This window comes from Oncorhynchus tshawytscha, linkage group LG26, assembly GCF_018296145.1.
Source record: "Oncorhynchus tshawytscha isolate Ot180627B linkage group LG26, Otsh_v2.0, whole genome shotgun sequence".
Taxonomy (NCBI): Eukaryota; Metazoa; Chordata; class Actinopteri; order Salmoniformes; family Salmonidae; genus Oncorhynchus; species Oncorhynchus tshawytscha.
The window spans coordinates 119094-141364 of NC_056454.1; the positions used below are offsets into that span (position 1 = coordinate 119094).

The following is a 22271-nucleotide window of genomic DNA, read 5'->3' on the forward strand; positions in this document are numbered from 1 at the left end:
TTTCAATGTACAGGACAAACAAATTGGCTTTTAGTCTAGTCCTCCGCAATAAATTAGTTCACTTAGGTGGGGATAGATTACCATTCAAAAGTTTGGGGTCACTTAGAAATGTCCTTGTTTTTGAAAGGGCATTTAAAATAACATCAAATTTATACGTTGTAGGCATTGTTAATGCTGTAAATGACTATTATAGCTAGAAACGACTGATTTAAAAAAAATGGATTATCTACATCGGTGTACAGAGGTCCATTATCAGCAACGATCACACCTGTGTTCCAATGGCACGTTTTGTTAGCTAATCCAAGTTTATAATTTTAAAAGGCTAATTGATCATTAGAAAAGTATTTTGTAATTATGTTAGCACAGCTGAACTGTTGTTCTGAATAAAGAAGCAATACAACTGGCCTTTAGACTAGTTGAGTATCTGGAGCATCAGCATTTATGGGTTTGATTACAGGCTCAAAATGGACAGAAATTAATAACTTTTTTCTGAAACTCGTCAGTCTGTTCTTGTTGTGAGAAATAAAGGCTATTCCATGCGAGAAATTGCCAAGAAACTGTAGATCTCGTACAATGCTGTGTGTAACTTCCCACACAGAACAGCGCAAACTGTCTCTAATCAGAATAGAAAGAGTGGGAGGCCCCTGTGCAAAACTGAGAAAAAAGACAAGTACATCAGTGTCTAGTTTGAGAAAGATGCCTCAGAAGTCCTCAACTGGCAGCTTCATTAAATAGTATCCGCAAAACACCAGTCGTAACGTCAACAGTGAAGAGGCGACTCCGGGATGCTGGCCTTCTAGGCAGAATTCCTCTGTCCAGTGTCTGTTCTTTTGACCATCTTATTTATTTGTATTTGCCTATCTGAGATATGGGTTTTTCTTTGCAACTCTGCCTAGAAGACCAGCATCTCTGAGCGGTTGTATTTAGTGAGTCCGCCAGATCAGAGGCAGTAGGTATGACCAGGGATGTTCTCTTGATAAGTGTGTGAATTGGACAATTTTCCTGTCAAAATAGTACTTTTGGGTGTCAGGGAAAATGTATGGATTAAAAAGTATCTATTTTGGAATGTAGTGAAGTAGAAGTTGCCAAAAATATCATTAGTAATGTACAGAAAAAAAATTCTTAACTTGTACCAGAGGTCGAGCGATTATGATTTTTCAACTGATTTATTGGCGGACAAAAAAGCTGATTTAAAAAAAATTTAAAAAAAAAAGCTGATTTAATTGGCTGATTTTTAAATTATTTTTGTTATTTATTTATATACAGTCGAAGTCGAAAGTTTACATACACTTAGGTTGGAGTCATTACAACTCGTTTTTCAACCACTTCACACATTTCTTGTTCACAAACTATAGTTTTGGCATGTCGGTTAGGACATCTACTTTGTGCATGACATAATTGTTTACAGACAGATTGTTTAACTTATAATTCACTATCACAATTCCAGTGGGAATTGACTGTGACTTTAAACAGCTTGGAAGCTCCAGAAAATGATGTAATGACTTTAGAAGCTTCTGATAGGCTAATTGACATCATTCGAGTGGATGTATTTCAAGGCCTACCTTCAAACTCAGTGCCTCTTTGCTTGACATCATGGGAAAATCAAAAGAAATCAGCCAAGACCTCAGAAAAAAATTGTAGACCTCCACAAGTCTGGTTCATCCTTGGGAGCAACTTCCAAATGCCTGAAGGTATCATGTTCATCTGTACAAATAATGGTACGCAAGTATAAACACCATGGGACTACGCAGCCGTCATACCGCTCAGGAAGGAGATGCGTTCTGTCTCCTAGAGATGTATGTAGTTTGGTGCGAAAAGAGCAAATCAATCCCAGAACAACAGCAAAGGACATTGTGAAGATGCTGGAGGAAACGGGTACAAAAGTAACTATATCCACAGTAAAACGAGTATTAAATCGACAACTTGAAAGGTCGCTCAGCAAGGAAGAAGCCACTGCTCCAAAACCGTCATAAAACATCCAGACTACAGTTTGCAACTGCACATGGGGACAAAGATCATACTTTTTGGAGAAATGTCCTCTGGTCTGATGAAACAAAATAGAGCCGTTTGGCCATAATGACCATCGTTATGTTTGGAGGAAAAAGGGGGATATTTGCAACCCGAAGGACACCATCCCAACTGTGAAGCATGGGGGTGGCAGCATCATGTTGTGTGGTGCTTTGCTGCAGGTTAGTTCTGGTGCACTTCACAAAATAAATGGCATCATGAGGTAGGAACATTGTGTATATATTGAAGCAACATCTCAAGACATCATTCAGGAAGTTAAAGCTTGTTCGCAAATGGGTCTTCCAAATGGACAATGACCCCAAGCATACTTCCAAAGTTGTGGCAAAATGGCTTAAGGACAACAAAGTCAAGGTATTGGAGTGGCCATCACAAAGTCCTGACCTCAATCCTATAGAACATTTGTGGGCAGAACTGAGAAAGTGTGTGCGAGCAATGAGGCCTACAAACCTGACTCAGTTACACCAGCTCTGTCAGGAGGAATGGGCCAGAATTCACCCAAGGCTACCTAAAATGTTTGACCCAAGTTAAACAATTTAAAGGCAATGCTACCAAATACTAATTGAGTGTACGTAAACTTCTGACCCACTGCGAATGTGATGAAAGAAATAAATCTGAAATGAATCTCTCCACTATTATTCTGTCATTTCACATTCTTAAAATAAAGTGGTGATCCTACCTTACCTAAGAGTTTTTACTTGAATTAAATGTCAGGAATTGTGAAAACTGAGTTTAAATGTATTTGGCTAAGGTGTATGTGCATTTCTGACTTCAGCTGTATATTTTTGTAATAATGACAATTACAACATTACTGAATGAACACTTATTTTAACTTAATATAATACACAAAATCTATTTAGTCTCAAATAATGAAAGTTGTTCATTTTGGTTTAAATAATGCAAAAACGCAATGTTGGAGAAGAAGGTAAAAGTGCAATATGTGCCATGTAAAAAAAAAAAAAAAAAAAACAACTAATGTTTAAGTTCCTTGCTCAGAACATGAGAACATGTTAAAAGGAACCACAATTCCATATGAGTTCAATATTCGCAGTTAAGAAGTTTCAGGTTTTAGTTATTATAGGACTATTTCTCTATACTGTTTGTATTTCAGATACCTTTTGACTATTGGATGTTTTTATAGGCACTATAGTATTTCCAGCCTAATCTCGGGAGTTGATAGGCTTGAAGTCATAAACAGTGCTGTGCTTCAATAATTGTGAAGAGCTGCTGGCAAACGCAGGAAAGTGCTGTTTGAATGAATGCTTACGAGCCTACCACCGCTCAGACTGCTCTATCAAATCATAGACTTTATTATAATATAATAAACACACAGAAATTCGAGGCTTAGGTCATTCATATGGTCAAATCCAGAAACTATAATATCCAAACAAAACATTTAAAAAAACGTGCAGGTTTAAAAAATATATACTTGTGTATTGATTTTAAGAAAGGCATTGATCTTTATGGTTAGGTACATTGGTGGAACGATGGTGCTTTTTTTTGCGAATGCACTGTTTAATCATCACCGGTTTGGCGAAGTCTGCTGTGATTTGATGATAAATTAACTGGCACCACATTGATTATATGCAACGCAGGACAAGCTAGTTAACTAGTGATTATGATTGTTTTTTATAAGAGAAGTTTAATGCAAGCTAGCAACTTACACAAGCGCAGCAAGGACCAAGGTAACAGGTGGTCAGCCTGCCACAGTCTCCTCGTGGATTGTAATGTAATCGGCCATAATCGGCTAACAAAAATACCGATTTAACGATTGTTATGAAAAATCGGTATACCTCTAATCATCACAAGCCAGTTGGATGTGCAATGACTGGTCGAAGTGCCTCATCAGGAGTCTTTGGTTTTCATTAATGCTTCCTCACTTTGTTCTGCCCATTTCGTTGCTAAGATCGGAATGAAGAGTCTGTAGTAATTCTATAACCCCAGGAAAGAACCTAGTTTGCTCACGTTCTGAGAAGCTGGGATTCCAAGATTGCCTTGACTTTGTGGGATTTGACGTTTCAGATGCCGCTGTTAGTCCGTAGTCCTTCAACCACATTAAGGTCATTTAATTTCCGGATATTGTCCTTCTTCCTTTCCAGTAACGAGGATGTCATCCAGGTAGCATCGTACTCCTGGCAAACCCATCTTGATCTGGTCCATCGCCGTTTGGATCAGAGCTGGAGCACTTGTGATTTTAAAATGTTAGACGTCAGTACCTGAAGAGCCCCTTGTGTGTCATGGGGTTCAGCATCTCCTTGGACTTTTCATCCATGTGCATCTGCAACTTGACTTGGTAGAGGTTGACTTTTGACCCCCAGCTTAGCCTGCAAAAAAGTAGTCGGATACAGCTCTGCGGTAAACACCAAGTTAACTGTGACCTTCAAGTTACCAAATGTCCTGATTCCACCATCCTTAATTTAACAGTGCATGTCAGAACAAAAACTAAACCATGAGGTCGAAGGAATTGCCCGTAGATCTCCAAGACACAATTGTGTCAAGTCATTGATCTGGGGAAGGGTACATAAATATTTCCGCAGCAAACTCTTCCTAGAGCTGGCCGCCCATCCAACCTGCGCAATTGGGGGAGAAGGGCCTTGGTCAGGGAGGTAACCAAGACCTGATAGTCACACTGACAGAGCTCCAGAGTTCCTCTGTGGAGATGGGAGAACCTTCTAGAAGGACAACCATCTCTGCAGCACTACACCAATTAGGCCTTTATGGTATAGTGGCCAGACATAAACCACTCCTCAGTAAAAGGCACATGACAGCCTGCTTGGAGTTTGACAAAAGGCACTTAACTTCTTGCGTCGAGCCATCCCGGATCCGGGATCGTGAATACAGCCTCAAGCTCATTACCATAACGCAACGTTAACTATTCATGAAAATCGCAAATTAAATGAAATTAAATGCTAGCTCTCAAGCTTAAGATTAAGCTCAAGATGATTTGTTTAGGAGAAATCGCTCCGTTTGGTGCGTCACGTTTAGCTACGAAAAAAACCTGTATCCAGGAGTGTAATTATCCCCGCAGCTCATTAGCATAACACAACGTTAACTATTCATGAAAATCGCAAATGAAATGAAATTAGTATGCTAGCTCTCAAGCTTAGCCTTTTGCTAACAACACTGTCATTTTAGATTTTCAAAATATGCTTCTCAACCATAGCAAAACAAGCATTTGTGTAACAGCTAGCGCAGCTAGCGTAGCATTTAGCGTTAGCATCAGCAGGCAACATTTTCACACAAACCAGAAAATCATTCAAATAAAATCATTACCTTTGAAGAACTTCAGATGTTTTCAATGAGGAGACTCTCAGTTAGATAGCAAATGCTCAGTTTTTCCTGAAAGATTATTTGTTTAGGAGAAATTGCTCCGTTTGGTGCGTCACGTTTGGCTACCCCAAAAAACGAAAATTCAGTCTTCAAAACGCCGAACTTTTTTCCAAATTAACTCCATAATATCTACTAAAACATGGTAAACGTTGTTTAGAATCAATCCTCAAGGTGTTTTTCACATATCTCTTCATGATATATAGTTTGTTGAAAGCCTCCTCTCTCCTCTCAATCACTGGATGACTGCGTGCAGCTTGTAGATTACGCACTAATTTAGACAAAGGACACCGGGCGGACCCCTGGTAAATGTAGTCTCTGATGGCCAATCTTCCAATGATATGCTTACAAATACGTCACAATGCTGCAGACACCTTGGAGAAACGATAGAAAGGGCAGGCTCATTCCCGGCGCATTCACAGCCATATAAGGAGACAATGGAAAACAGAGCTTCAAAAATTCTGCCCATTTCCTGGTTGAAGTTTCATCTTGGTTTCGCCTGTAGCATGAGTTCTGTGGCACTCACAGATAATATCTTTGCAGTTTTGGAAACCTTAGTGTTTTATTTCCAAAGCTGCCAATTATATGCATAGTTGAGCATCTTTTCATGACAAAATATTGCGCTTAAAACAGGCATGTTTTTTTTATCCATAAATTAAAAGAGCGCCCCCTATATCCAAGAAGTTAAAGGACTCTCAGAACATGAGAAGCAAGATTATCTGGTCTGATGAAGACAAGATTTTGGCCTGAATTCCAAGCATCACGTCTGGAGGAAACCTGTCACCATCCCTACGGTGAAGCACGGTGGTGGCAGCATAATGCTCTGGGGATGTTTTTCAGTGGCAGGGACTGGGAGACTTGTCAGGGACGAGGGAAAGATTAACGGAGCAAAGTACTGAGAGATCTGCAGAGACACTCTGGGGTATCCTTGTAGCGTCATACCCAAGAATAGGGTCTGAACTTATGTAAATGTGAGATTTCAGTTTTTTAATTAAATTTTTTAATTTACAAAAATGTCATTTTGGATATTGTTTAGATTGATTTCTAAAATTATTTAACCATTATTTAATTAGGCATGTCAGTTAAGAACAAGTTCTTATTTACAATGACGGCCTACCAAAAGGCCTCCTTCGGGGGCCTGGGATAACAAAAAATAACAAAACAAATATAGGACAAAACACATGACAACACAACACTCCATAAAGAGGGACCTAAGACGACAACATAGCAAGGCAGCAATACAACATGGTACAGACATTATTGAGCACAGTCAACAGCACAAAGGTCAAGAAGGTAGAGACAACAATACATCACACAAAGCAGCCACAACTGTCGGTAAGAATGTCCATGATTGAGTTTTTTAATGGAGATATTGAGAAACTGTCCAGTTTGAGTGTTTGTTGCAGCTCGTTCCAGGTGCTAGCTGCAACAAACTGAAAAGAGGAGCGACCCAGGGATGTGTGTGCTTTGGGGACCTTTAACAGAATGTGACTGGCAGAATGGGTGTTGTATGAGGGCTGCAGTAGATATCTCAGATACGGGGGAGTGAGGCCTAAGAGGGTTTTATAAATAAGCATCAACAAGTGGGTCTTGTGACGGGTATACATAGATGACCAGTTTACAGAGGAGTATAGAGTGCGGTGATGTGTCCTATAAGGAGCATTGGTGGCAAATCTGATGGACAAATGGTAAAGAACATCTAGCCGCTTGGGAGCACCCTTATCTGTCAATCTATGAATTATGTCTCCGTAATCTAGCACGGGTAGGATGGTCATCTGAATCAGGGTTAGTTTGGCAGCTGGGGTGAAAGGGGACCGATTTTATGATAGAGGAAACCAAGTCCTAGATTAAACTTTAGCCTGCAGCTTTGATATGTGCTGAGAGGACAGTGTACCATCTAGCCATACTCCCAAGTACTTGTATGAGGTGACTACCTCAAGCTCTAAACCCTCAGAGGTAGTAATCACACCTGTGGGGAGAGGGGCGTTCTTCTTACCAAACCACATGACATTTGTTTTGGGGGTGTTCAGAACGGGGTTAAGGGAATAGAAAGCTTGTTGCAGAGCATTTAACACAAAATTCCAGTCAGTTAGTTGATTGACTAGTGTTTCCAATGCTTTTGATAAACAGGGCAAAACAGTTAGGATCAGCTTGATCTCCCCCTTTTAAATAAAGGACGAACTGTAGCTGCCTTCCATGCATTGGGAACCTCCCCAGGAAGGAGAGACAGGCTTGGCAATGATAGGGGCAGCAACCTTAAAGAAGAAAGGGTCTAAACCATTTGACCCAGATGGTTTTTGGGGGTCAAGTTTAAGGAGCTCCTTTTAGCACTACATACTCAGTGACTGCCTGCAGGGAGAAAATTTGTAGCAGAGGGAGAAGCATCGGGGAAAGTCGTATTAGAAGGGGTAGGAGATGAGGAAATGTTGGACATGCAGGGAGGCATGGCTGAGTCAAATAGGAATCCTGACTTAATGAAGTGCTGATTTTTAAAGAGCTCAGCCATTGATGAGGGGGGGGGGGGTGGATGTGGGAAAAGTCCAGGGGTCTGAATACTTTCCGAATACACTGTTTATACTCTGAGTGTACAACCATTTATGAACAGCTTCCTAATATGGAGCTGCGCTCCCTTTTGCCCTCAGAACAGCCTCAATTCGTCAGGGCATGGACTCTACAAGGTGTCAAGTATTCCTCAAGGATGCTGGCCCATGTTGACTCCAATGTTTCCCACAGTTGTGAAGTTGGCTGGATGTCCTTTAGGTGGTGGTCCATTCTTGATAAATGCGGGAAACTGTTGAGTGTGAAAAACCCACCAGAGCTGCTGTTTTTGATGCAGATCTTGACAGTTGAAAGGCATTTAAATCTTGTCTTGCCCATTCACCCTCTGAATGGCATACATACGCAATCCATGTCTCAATTTGATGAAATCTTAAGAATCCTTCTTGAACCTGTCTCTTCCACTTCATCTGTACATATTGAAGTGGACTTAACAGGTGACATTAACACAGTTCTATTATAGAATGTTGTGTGTTCTGAATTTGCACGTGCAAGCCAAGCGCCACTACTATCAGTAGCACTGTCAAAGCTGTACAATTAAAGTCTGCAAACACTGGCCACGAATGATGTTTACACAATACTGCGTTGGTAATAAAGCATTATTTGTTCAACTTCTGGGATAGGTAGCTAGTTAGCTTTAGCTTGGTACCAAGCTAGCACCAAAACGACCAGTCGAAATTTCAGTCGTTTTCCCTATTCTTAGCAATGATTTAGGAATCCTTATGAGCAAGTATTGTTGTTCGCCTATTGAAATTGAACAGCTAGCCAGCTACTTAAACCTGTTGCCCAAAGCTAACGTTATAAGCAGCCAGCTAGCTTCATCTGGCTAGTGAGGCTCGACCGGACCGGGTTATATGGCGTGAGCTAGCCACTGTTGGTAAATTTCTTCAACAGTTGATCAGGCCTATATACTTAATCAAACATACATTACTAATGGAAAGGAAACACTCTTTGTTTAAGTATAAAAATTCTCCTTTAGTAATACAATTGTAGGCAGACGTTGGTACAGAGTACAGTATATGATCGCTTTCCCCAGGTTCTGCAAAATGTCTAAGACATCCTGTAACTCATATAGCCTCCATAGTCCTCCTTGCTTGAGTTTCCCTGGCAATAACATTTTAACAAATCGAGCCTCCCCCTGACAGCAGCAACCATCTTGTCAGCAATTTAAAGCTCAAAGTGGGTTTGACCGAAACTTGACCTTTCATCACAAGTATAGGGTCATAACAAGGTGAACGAGTCTAAGCATTTTCTGACAGTTTGGCTGTTTACCTCAGGCCTGCGGTAGCCTTGTGTTCTTTATTTAATTTTTTATTTCACCTTTTATTTAACCAGATAGGCCAGTTGAGAAGAAGTTCTCATTTACAACTGTGACCTGGCCAAGATAAAGCAAAGCAGTGCGACAAACAACAGAGTTACACATGGAATAAACAAATGTACAGTCAATAACCCAATAGAAAAATCTGTATACAGTGTGTCCAAATGAAGTATGGAGGTAAGGCAATAAATAGGCCAATAGTGGTATTTACACTGGAGCGATATATGTGTAGATGAGGATGTGCAAGTAGAAATACTGGTGTGCAAAAGAGCAGAAAAACAGATGGGGATAAGGTAGGTAGTTGGTTGGATGTGCTACTTACAGATGGGCTCTGTACACCTTCAGCGATCGGTAAGCTGCTCTGACAGCTGATGCTTAAAGTTAGAGAGGGTGATCTAAGTCTCCAACTTCAGTGATTTATGCAATTCATTCCAGTCATTGGCAGCAGAGAACTGGAAGGAAAGGTGGCCAAAGAGGTGTTGGCTTTGGGGATAACCAGTGAAATATACCTGCTGGAGCGTGTGCTGCGAGTGGGTGTTGCTATGGTGACAAGTGAGCTGAGATAAGGCGGAGCCTTACCTAGCAAAGACTTATAGATGACCTGGAGCCAGTGACGAATATATGTTGCGAGGACCAGAAAACGGGTCGCAGTGGTGGGTAGTATATTGGGCTTTGGTGACAAAATGGATGGCACTGTGATAGACTGCATTCAATTTGCTGAGTATAGTGTTGGAGGCTAATTTGTAAATGACATCGCCGAAGTCAAGGATCGATTGGATAGTCAGTTTTATGAGGTTAAGTTTGGCAGCATGAGTGAAGGATGCTTAGTTGCGAAATAGGAAGCCGATTCTAGATTTAACTTTGGATTGGAGATGCTTAATGTGAGTCTGGAAGGAGAGTTTACAGTCTAGCCAGACACCTAGGTATTTGTAGTTGTCCACATATTCTAAGTCAGAGCCGTCCAGAGTAGTGATGCTGGTCGGGCAGGCGGGTACGGGCAGCGATCGGTTGAAGAGCATGCATTTGGTTTTACTAGCATTTAAGAGCATTGTTGTATGGTGTTGAAGCTCGTTTAGAGGTTTGTTAACACAGTGTCCAAAGAAGGGCCAGATGTATACAGAATGGTGCCGTCTGTGTTGAGGTGGTTCAAAGAAAGTTCTCAGAAAACCAGTCGTATTCTCAGAACCTCAGATAGCCAGGTGGGGCCCAGACAGGAGGAGTCTGAATGTAGGGGTTTCCGCCTTCTGATAGTGTCTGAAGGGCACAACACTCAAAGCAGATGTTACCACACACACAGAGGTCTCCTAAAGAAGAGACCTTAGTTTATCATAACACAATTTATTAACCCATTAAAAGTTATGAGGCCTTGGTTTAACCCCTTCACCATAGTAAGGACTAGACACAATAGAGGAATTTACAATTTGCCTTCAAATGAAAATTACCTCTTTGAAAGTGATGCAGAAGGTTACAATTGGTGACATCAAATCAAAATCAAATTTTATTTGTCACATACACATGGTTAGCAGATGTTAATGCGAGTGTAGCGAAATGCTTGCCATATATAGACTAGATAATGTGAAGCAATGAAATGGGGTAGCAGTCTACTCGGTGACACCCACAGAACACGACTGTGAAGTGTTTTCGCAAATATTAGCTTTGTAGCACTTATCGAGGGACTGTGACTGTGTGAAATAACCTCCAGTCAGCCTATTGTTAGAGGTCGACCGATTATGATTTTTTTAAACACTGATACCAATTTATTGGAGGACCAAAACAGCCGATACCGATTTTAATCTGCGATTATTTATTTATTTGTAATAATGACAATTACAACAATACTGAATTAACACTTATTTTAACTTAATATAATACATCAATGAAATCAATTTAGCGTCAAGTAAATAATGAAACATGTTCAATTTGGTTTAAATAATGCAAAAACAAAGTGTTGGAGAAGAAAGTAAAAGTGCAATATGTGCTATGAAAGAAAGCTAACGTTTCAGTTCCTTGCTCAGAACATGAGAACATATGAAAGCTGGTGGTTCCTTTTAACATGAGTCTTCAATATTCCCAGGTAAGAAGTTTTAGGTTGTAGTTATTTTAGGAATTATAGCACTACTACTCTCTATACCATTTGTATTTCATTAACCTTTGACTATTGGATGTTCTTATAGGCACTTTAGTATTGCCAGTGTAACAGTATAGCTTCCGTCCCTCTCCTCGCTCCTCCCTGGGCTCGAACCAGCAACACAACGACAACTCCCTATCTTCCAGATGAGCCATGTTTAGCAAAAAATGAAGACTTGTATTATTGACAATGTCTTGTCAGCAAGCCATGACGCCCACCATCTCAGGTGGTTCTGAAATTGTTTCTGCAAATAGAAACGGATAAAATTAGCATTCCTGCAACATTATTTTGTTGAAATGTAACTTGGTCTCGAAGAAATTAAGCTAATTGATTGTGATCATTTGTAGGATTTGTGATCTCTGAAGCAGAAAAGTTTGGTGTCTGCATGCATCAGGACGCTTCTGTGTTTTATACTTTAAAAAGAAAAAGCTTGCTGCTATAAGTTTTTTATATTCCTATACATTTTATACTTTTAAAACCTTTGTTTTAACCATTTGTTTTTGGGACCACGGTGTCATGACGTTGCCCTCTTTGGGTATAGCAAGCCCCATCCCCCTCTCCAAGCCTCCCCCTTGCCTCCTTCAACTAGGCTGCTGTGGACAGAGAGGGGTTGTAAATTCCTGAGAAGACCCTGCCAAATAGTATAAGAGGCATAGTACATTTCCATAGAGCACAAAGGAATTTATTCCACCTCACAGAACTTGAGGTACGAACAAATTTCATGTTCCGGAGAAAGTATAAAAGATTGGTGAAGAATCCATCTACGAACTGGTCCGTTTGTCACGACTTGGGAAGCTCAAGAGAGACGGTGTGGCCACATTACCATAACGCTGTTTATATAATAGCCTCAGATATAATTGTGGTGTAAGATGAATGAGTGAGTATGATACTGTTTGTAAAATTGTGTAATGTGATTTTGGACTGTTTAATGAAGGAAACTCCAATTCCCTTTTGAGTTGAACTAAATCAGAGGACCGCCCCTGAGCGCAGTTAGGGTCAGGCATCCTGGGACAGCCCCTTTTCTGCAATTCCGAATAAAACCCAACTTTGAGAAATTATCACCAGACCATGTTTTTCTCCATTAGGAGAGGACGAAGGTTGTAGACCATTGCTGAATCTTTTAACCATACCACGTGGTTAAACCCTTAGACTATCGATACCGACAGAATAAGAACAAGTCTTTGATATTAATTACTAGTCTGCCGCTAGGTATTCCGTATCATTGAACGCGAAGAACGACAAATGCCGAAACATCAATTCTATAACAAAACGAATGTCACTGAACTATCCCCTCTAACCACAACCGAGGGAGAGAGACAGACAATTCTACAAAAGAAACAAACTTTTCACCAGCGATCAAGACTACATACTGAGCGTAAATATATATATTGATTGCAATTGTTCCCGAATGAGTGAGCGTTCATGTGTAAAGGATTAACATTTCAATTGTTATAATTATTAACTCTGTAGTGACTTCTTAGTTGACCCCCACACCCCTTTTTGTCTAACAAGCTGCATTGCCGGTTTAGCCCACTAGGGCACATTCCCCTATCATTTCTTTCAACCACATTTACCTTTGTTTGTTTGTTTATGCAACTTACTTAGTTAGTAATAAATAAATGATTTAAGACCATTCATGTATGGATGACTCGTAGTGAAGACTGGGTTCGTGCAGATAACCAACAATTTACGTTTGGAATGAGACTAACGTGAGGTTAATTAAATAATTTGAAGACTAATTGATCAGATAAAATATCAGAAAAGTTGTTTTAGGAAATTATAACTTTAATCTGAATATTTTTCCTTGGTGCCCCGACTTCCTAGTTAATTACAGTCACATGATTAATCAGTTGGTTGCTTAATAGTAATTACAGAGAATCTTTGATAAAAACTATAAGTCTTCAATTCAAGGATAGTAAAGACACGACAACTGCATTGGTGCTGCTTTTTAACACTGTGTGTTTGGGTGGATTTTTGCTGTCTCCTGGAGCTAGCATTAGCAGGCTAGCTTCGACTATCTAGGTTACCTGGCTGTAACAGGCAAAGCTTGTCTCACGTTGCGGTTGCCTCTTGTAGCCGGGACAGCAGTTTCTTACCCCAGAATAAGCATGTCACTGTTCTGTTTTGGAGTCAGATCTGGAGATGGACAGCAAAGTTATTAAATGTGAGACCTTTGACATGTTCATTGTAGTCGAAGAGGAACTGATGTGTACATATATCCATCTGATAAATGCTAACAGCTCCATGCCTCATGAGATGGGTCATTGAGCTACTCGAGGAGAATAGGGTGCTGAGAGTCTTGCTCTGGTTAAGGAGACTTCAAGACTGCGTGCTGTTTTTGATGCAACAATTCTAAATGACCGAGGGGGAAATCCAGGATGCTCTGTCAGTGGTTTTCAACCAGGGGTACTAGGAACCCTGGGTGTACTTGGCCTATTCATATAGGAAACTTAAACTCGTGAGACTATAGGCTTACTGGTAAAATGCACATGAGGGGGGTACTTCAGTTTTATTTATTTATTTAACCTTTACTTAACTAGGTGGTAGTTGGTGGTACAGTAATCGAAAAAGGTTCTGAACCACTGGTCTATGAGACTTGGCTCATCTGCAGTAGCTACTGAGGATACTACCTTGGACCACTTTCCCGTACTAACACATCCCACTGCGTTTTGCTGTACTCCATTGGAAGCAAACTGGAATCCAGTTAGAAATTGGAGAGGAGGATTATTCCGACGCAGCTTCCCTCTCGTCCAGACCTGCGGCTCTCTTAACCATTTTCAGGTATGAGCCCCATGACTTCACCTGGGCCATGTGAGGATTCACTTAATCCCTTACTGCAGCTCTCTACCCCACTTGTTGCAGAACTGTTGACCTAGAATACCAGTCAAAAGTTTAGACACCTAGTCATTCCAGGCCTTTTCTTTATTTTTACTATTTTCTACATTTGTAGAATAATAGTGAAGACCTCAAAACTATGAAATGGCACATGGAATCATGTAGTAAACAAATCAAAATATATTTGAGATTCTTTAAAGTAGCCACCCTTTGCCTTGATGACCGCTTTGCACACTCTTGGCATGTTCTCAACCAACTTCACCTGGAATGCTTTTCCAACAGTCTTGAAGGAGTTCCCAAATATGCTGAGCACATGTTGGCTGCTTTTCCTTCACTCTGCAGTTCACCTCATCACAAAGCATCTCAATTGGGATGTGTGGTGATTATGGAGGCCAGGTAATTTGATGCAGCACTCCATCACTTTCCTTCTTGGTCAAATAGCCCTTACACAGCCTATAGGCATTGGGTCATTGTCCTGTTGAAAAACAAATGATAGTCCCACTAAGTGCAAACCAGATGGGATGGCGTATCGCTGCCCAATACTGTGGTAGCCATGCTGGTTAAGTGTGCCTTGAATTCTAAATATATCACAGACATTATTAACACCAGCTGTAGCACCATCACACCACCACACATGCAGAGATCATCCAATCACCTACTCTGCGTCTCACAAAGACACAATGGTTGGAACCAAAACTCTCAAATTTGGACTCATCAGACCGAAGGACAGATTTCCACTGGTCTAATGTCCGTTGTTTGTGTTCTTGGCCCAAGCAAGTCTCTTCTTATTGATGTCCTTTCATTGCTGCCATGCTATGTTGATGTCTTCGGTCTCTCTTCATGTAGTGTTGTGGTGTCTATCTTGTCGTGATGTGTGTTTGTGTGTTGTCCTATATTTCTATTTAATTTTTAATCCCAGCCCACATACCCGCAGGAGGCCTTTTGCCTTCTGGTAGGCCGTCATTGTAAATAAGAATTTGTTCTTAAACTGACTTGCCTAGCTGAATAAAAAGTGGTGGTTTCTTTGCAGCAATTCAACCATGAAGGCCTGATTCACGCTGTCTCTGAACAGTTCATGTTGAGATGTCTTCCTTAAAATCTGTCAAGCATTTATTTGGGCTGCAATTTTTGAGGCTGGTAACTTATCCTCTCCAGCAAGGTAACTCTGGGTCTTCCTTTCATTTGGCGGTGCTCATGAGAGCCAGTTTCATCAGAGCGCTTGATGTTTTTTGCGACTGCACTTGAAGTCACTTTCAAAGTTCTAGAAATGCTTAAAGTAATGATGGACTGTCGTTTCGTTTTGCTTATTTGAGCTGTTCTTGCCATAATATGGGCTTGGTCTTTTACCAAGTGGGGCTATCTTCTGTATACCACACATACTTTTTAACAACACAGCTGATTGGCTCAAACGGATTAAGAAGGAAATAAATTCCACTATTTGACAAGGAACACCTGTTAATTGAAATGCATTCCAGGTGACCTCATGAAGCTGGTTGAGAGAATGCCAAGAGTGTGCAAAGCTGTCAATGTAAAGGGTGGCTACTTTGAAGAATCTCATTTTTGTGGGTATTACATGATTCAATATGTGTTATTCCAGAGTTTTGACGTCTTCACTATTATTCTACAATGTAGAAAATAGTAAAAATAAATAAAAAGCCTGGAATGACTAGGTTTGTCCAAACTTGACTGGTACTGTATATCTTTAATGTTACAATTGTTTCTGGTGTTATCTCCAAGATCTGGAAAGCGGCACCTGTCTCCCCCCTACATAAAGGACAAGATCCTTCTGATTTAGATACTAGTGTCCAATCTCCAAATGATCTTGCCTTTCCAAAGTTTTAGAATCCTTGGCCAACTGTCAGCGAATAACTTATTTAACTTCTCTCACACTTCTTAATGTGCACCAATCCGGTTTTAGAACGGCTATGCTTGTTTTAGATGTTAAATTGATTTGGATAATAATAATCATTGTGCTTTCCAAGGCCTTTGAAACTGTTGACAATCATACACTCATTCAAAGGTTTGAGAATTATCTGTCAGAACAGTGTGATTTCTGATGGTGTTTAGTCTAGATTCCTCAATATTATGGGTGGGTATTGGAACCTGTTCTCTTGACTATTTTTATAAATAATATTGGGCTATCTGTTAACTTTTAATTGTTCATTTGTATGCAGACAATACTGTTATGTATGCCATTGCCCCAATTGTGGACCAGGTGTTGTTAGAGCTGCAATCTTACTTTGTTGCCTTACAAAATGCCCTGGTTGGTTTAAAACCTGTACTTAATGTTGGCAAAACAAAATACATGTTCTCCAATTCTCGTGTGTTTTTCAGATGGATTAGATATTTATTCATTGAAAGGTTCTCTCATTGATTGGGTTCCCTTCTATAAATATCTGGACTTTTGGATTGACAAGGATTTAACGTTTAAAAATACATACTGATGAGCTAGTTAAAAAGCTAAGCTTTAAAGTGGCCTTTTTGTAAAATAGAGCATTGGGGAATGTCCTGCCCCCCCCCCCCACTGCGTGTGCCTTGTCTATTTCTATGGCCACAAGCACTGTTCATGACACGAACCGTTCACACCCCTCTTGGTGGAGAGTTTTGCAGGTTTAAAGCTTATTTTCTGCAATTCTACACATTTTGTCATGGGGTGCAAAGTAAATGTTGCAGTTTTAAAGCAATGTTCCTGCAATTCTCTATACATTTTGCTATGTCTAATGTATGTTCATGTGATATTTGAGTGACCAAAAAATGACAACATCTATGGGCTAAAAAAACGAAATAAAAAAAGCTTAGCTGACCTGGGCTAGTTGATTATATGCAATGACTAACATGACAAGAGGAACTGATGATGCACTACCCAATTTTGAAATTGCACCTTGTGCATTCTGTTATTACAACTTTCAAGTTTCTTTAAAAAAATTGTGGACCCATATGTGCCCCACGCTAGGGGGGGGACACCCCACAGTTTGGGAACCACTAATGTGGAGCACGTCACTATTCCCTTTTTGGGGAAGTACAGAAGCTTCTGACCTACCTAACTTTGTTGTTGAGGTATAAAGACATGAGTTACCAAGCCCAGTCACAGGGTTGGTTAACTCTTGAGGTTCGTCGGGTCTCCACCGAATTCGGCATTCCGCTTTTGTTTTAATGCACCTCACTGCTGGATACATTTTCGGATCTCATTACAATTAGATGTTCTGGTGCCACTTGTGCAGTTTAGGGTGTTCATTGAGGACCTAGTGGCTGAGGACTGTAACGGTTTTTCATATGTTTGTGTTTTGTATTGATTGCTGTTTTGTTTGTTGTGTTCAGGGCACCCTTGGGAATGAGACCATGTTCTCAATGGGTTTCCCCTGAATAAATCATCTAATAATAATAGTTATATAGATGCACAGTGTACGAAACATTAACTTTCTCATATTGAGTTGCCCTCAGAACAACTTCAATTAATTGGGGATGAACTATAGTACAGTAAAGTGTAAATAGTTTAGAGTACAGTAAATTGCACTGTACTCATCTCTTGTACTGTAATGTACATGGGATGGTGTCAGTAAGAGCCAGGAGTGGTGACATGAACTGGAGAGAGGGGTTGTCCAGACTGTTTTAACACTCTTGCTTTGACAACCATGAGACAGAATGAGAAAGACATCAGTTATGAGCTGAACATAACAGTATGCCAGTGCAAGGGAGTACAGTAACAGGTGACTCAACTGTAGTTTGACTACTATGAATTTCCATTGTTGCCAATTCAGTTGCAGTCATTTGGTTACTGATTTGGTAACGTTGTGTTTTAATCACTTAAATTATATACCAAGTTGTCATTAAAAACAGGAATTGTTAAGTCAACCTTCAGTTGTTAGTTCTGTGAACTTTAATTTTTCTCCCTCTTGAGGGAGAGAAATGAGAAAATATCTTAACTTCACTAGGGTAGGGGGCAGCATTCGGAATTTTGGATGAAAGCGTGAAGCTAGGATATGCATATAATTAGTCGATTTGGATAGAAAACACTCTTAAAATAATGTCTGAGTATAACAGAACTGATATGGCAGGTGAAAACCAGAGGAAAATCCAACCAGGAAGTACTATTATTTTGAAAGGCTGTTTTTCCATTGAAAGCCTATCCACCATACAAAGACCCAGTGGAAATCTGTCTTCCTCAACATGTGACCAGTCTTTAGGCATTGTTTCAGGCTTTTACTCTGAAAAATGAGGGAGATACACCGCTTTCAATGAGAGGACAGTGGAAATTTCCATCCATATGAGCCAGACACATGATCGAGAACGCGCATTTCTTGACGAAGCTTTTGTCCGGTTGAAATATTATTGATTATTTATGACAAAAGCAACCTGAAGATTGATTTTAAACATCGTTTGACATGTTTCTACCATCTTTTATTGTACTTTATGACTTTTCGAGAGTGCGCTTTGTGCCTTTGGATTTCTGAACTAAACGCACCAACAAAACGGAGGTATTTGGACATAAAGATAAAATCAAATCAAATTTTATTTGTCACATACACATGGTTAGCGATGTTAATGCGAGTGTAGCGAAATGCTTGTGCTTCTAATCAAATCAAATCAAATCAAATTTTATTTGTCACATACACATGGTTAGCAGATGTTAATGCGAGTGTAGCGAAATGCTTGTGCTTCTAGTTCCGACAATGCAGTAATAACGAGCAAGTAATCTAACTAACAATTCCAAAAAACTACTGTCTTATACACAGTGTAAGGGGATAAAGAATATGTACATAAGGATATTGAATGAGTGATGGTACAGAGCAGCATAGGCAAGATACAGTAGATGATATCGTACAGTATATACATATGAGATGGTATGTAAACCAAGTGGCATAGTTAAAGTGGCTAGTGATACATGTAACAAGGATGCAGTAGATGATATAGAAACAGTATCAACGTATGCATATATGAACAATGTAGGGTAAGTAACATTATATAAAGCATTGTTTAAAGTGGCTAAAACATATTTAGCACATATTTATCAAACCCCATGATTAAAGTGGCTGGAAGAGTCAGTGTCATTGACAGTTTTGGCAGTAGCCACTCAAAAATAGTGGTGGCTGTTTAACAGTCTGATGGCCTTGAGATAGAAAAATAATTTCAGTCTCTCGGTCCCAGCTTTGATGCACCTGACTGACCTCGCCTTCTGGATGACATGTTGAACAGGCAGTTTTTGTTGTCCTTGATGATCTTTATATATCCTTCCTGTAACATCGGGTGGTGTAGGTGTCCTGGAGGGCAGGTAGTTTGCCCCCGGTGATGCGTTGTGCAGACCTCACTAACCTCTGGAGAGCCTTAAACTTAGGGCGGAGCAGTATGCATGTTCCAGGCGGTGATGCAGCCCGCCAGGATGCTCTTCTAAATGCATCTGTAGAAGTTTTAGTGCTTTTAACGACAAGCAGATTTCTTCAGCCTCCTGAGGCTGAAGAGGCGCTGCTGCGCCTTCACGATGCTGTCTTTTGAGTGGACCAATTCAGTTTGTCTGTGATGTCCACAGAAACCCATAATAAACACAAAAATATTCCCCCTTCCTTTGCTGTTCCATCAGTAGACCTGGGGGGTTTATCTGCTGTTTCCAAAACAATCATCTCCTTAGTTTTGTTGAAGTCTGTGAGGTTATTTTCCTGACACCACACTCCGAGGGCCCTCACCTCCTCCCTGTGCAGCCGTCTTGTCGTTGTTGGTAATCAAGCCTACCACTGTTGTGTCGTCCGCAAACTTGATGATTGAGTTGGAACACAGCATTAGCATGTTAGTCTGGGTGAACAGGGAGTACAGGAGAGGGCTCAGAACGCACCAATCTTGGGGGCCCCAAAGTTGAGATCAGCGGGGTGGAGATGTTGTTGCCTACCCTCACCACCTGGGGGCGGCCCGACAAAGTCCAGTACCCAGTTGCACAGGGCGGGTGAGACCCAGGGTCTCGAGCTTGATGACGATTGAGGGTACTATGGTGTTGAATGAGATGTAGTCGATGAACAGCATTCTCACATAGGTATTCTCTTGTAGAGATGGGTTAGGGAAGTGTGCAGTGTGGTTGAGATTGCATCGTCTGTGGACCTAAAGTTTGGCCAACTTGGGTGATGACGAGAGAGTTTGGGAGAATGAGTGCCCTGAGAGTTCTGCTTTACATAGAGACATAATTTAAACGGGTTTAGGTGCAGGTAGGGTGGAGGTGATATGGTCCTTGACTAGTCTTTCAAAGCACTTCATGATGACGGAAGTGAGTGCTTGACAGTTTTTTTACCTTAGCTTTCTTGGGAACAGGAACAATGGTGGCCCTCTTGAAGCATGTGGGAACAGCAGACTGGTATAGGGATTGATTGAATATGTCCGTTTACACACCGACCAGCTGGTCTACTAATGCTCTGAGGTACGGCTGGGGATGCTTTGGGCCTGCAGCCTTGATGTTGAACACGTTTAAAGATTAACTTTATCGAAGAAAACAAACATTTGTTGTCTAACATGGAGACCTGGGAGTGCCACCAGATGAAGATCATCAAAGGTAAGTGATTAATTTTAATGCTATTTCTGACTTTTGTGAAGCTCTCCTTGTTTGGAAAATGGCTGTATGGGTTTCTGTGTCTAGTCGCTGACCTAACATAATCGTGGTGTGCTTTCGCCGTAAAGCCTTTTGAAATCTGACACCGGTTGCATTAAGTGGAAGTTTATCTGTATTCGTATGTTTAACACTTGTATCTTTTATCAATGTTTATGATGAGTATTTCTGTTTTTTGATGTGGCTCTCTTTTTTCACCGGATGTTTGTTTGAGACAATGCATTTCTGAACACAACACACCAATTTCAAATGGGGTTTTTGGACATAAAGATTAACTTTATCGAACAAAACACACATGTATTGTGTAACATGAAGTCCTGTGAGTACAATCTGATGATGACCATCAAAGGTTAGTGATTAATTTAATCGCTATTTCTGACTTTTGTGACACTTCTCCTTGGCTGGAAAATGGCTGTATGGTTTTCTGTGACTAGGCGCTGACCTAACATAATCGCATGGTGTGCATTCTCCGTAAAGCCTTTTTGAAATCGGACACTGTGGTTGAATTTACAAGAGGTTTATCTTTAAAATGGTGTATAATACTTGTTTGTTTGAGGAATTTTAATTATGGGATTTCTGTTGTTTTGAATTTGGCGCCCTGCAATTTCACTGTCTGTTGTCGAGGTGGGACGCTTACCGTCCCACTTATACCAGAGAGTTTAAAAGATGTGGGTTTTTGGTAACATAATTTTAAGACCTTAGGCAATATTTCTTAAACTTAGAGAAGGCAAATAAGTTCTACAAAACGAAATATATTAGTTGGCAGGGGTCTTTACTTCAACATTGCTGTGTTGATGTATTTCTAGTACCTTTAAGACTTTTTCTGCTAGATGTTTTCTAAGACACCTTTTCCTTCTATTTGACCACAATTTTTTGGGGGGGGATAGAAAATGGTTATGCCTTCATTTAAAAAAAAATGGACTCTTAGCTTTTATTTGACTCCACATTTGAAGTGCTCATGGGGGCATTTCCAGGTAAAAAGCCCCAACTTCTTTTTTTTTTTGATGATGGCTTAAGGGCCAACACGCCTCCATTGTGACTGCTGAGAAAAAAATCGTAGTAAGTTTATTTGCGAGTCATGGCTGTATTTTTCACACTCTCTCTTCCACAGACAAAGAACCTTGATGGGGTCTTCTGCATGCCGGAAATCAAGCTGCATAGCAACCCATCAGCGTTCAACGTGTACTGCAACGTGCGCCACTGTGTGCTGGAATGGCAGCAGCGGGAGGCGTCCCTGGCCCTGGCCTCCAGGAGCTCTGTGCAGAGCGGCGACTCGGACAGCGAGGAGGAGGAGTTCCGTGAGCCTGCCATCAAGCTTCCCAAGGTAACCAATCCCATCTGTTATGTTACTTCAAAAGCAGAGTGATGGGAACAGGGTTGGTGGAAAGGTAGAAAATGACAGACATGTTGCTTTATGTGTTTTTTTGATACCAGGTTTGCTGTTCAATTGCGCTATATAAGGGAGTTCCATGCACTCATGGCTCTGTATAATACTGTAT

General features: G+C 40.6%; 1 protein-coding gene across 13 annotated transcripts in view; it reads left to right on the top strand.

Annotated features, from left to right (window-relative positions):
* The window catches only part of mycbp2 (MYC binding protein 2), a 286672-nt gene that overhangs the window by 25893 nt on the left and 238508 nt on the right, over positions 1-22271 (top strand). For all 13 annotated transcript variants that reach the window (XM_024388610.2, XM_024388613.2, XM_024388615.2 and 10 more), the window contains exon 3: positions 21884-22096. In XM_024388610.2, the coding sequence (XP_024244378.1) occupies positions 21884-22096 (213 nt within the window). The remainder of the gene's footprint in view (positions 1-21883; positions 22097-22271) is intronic.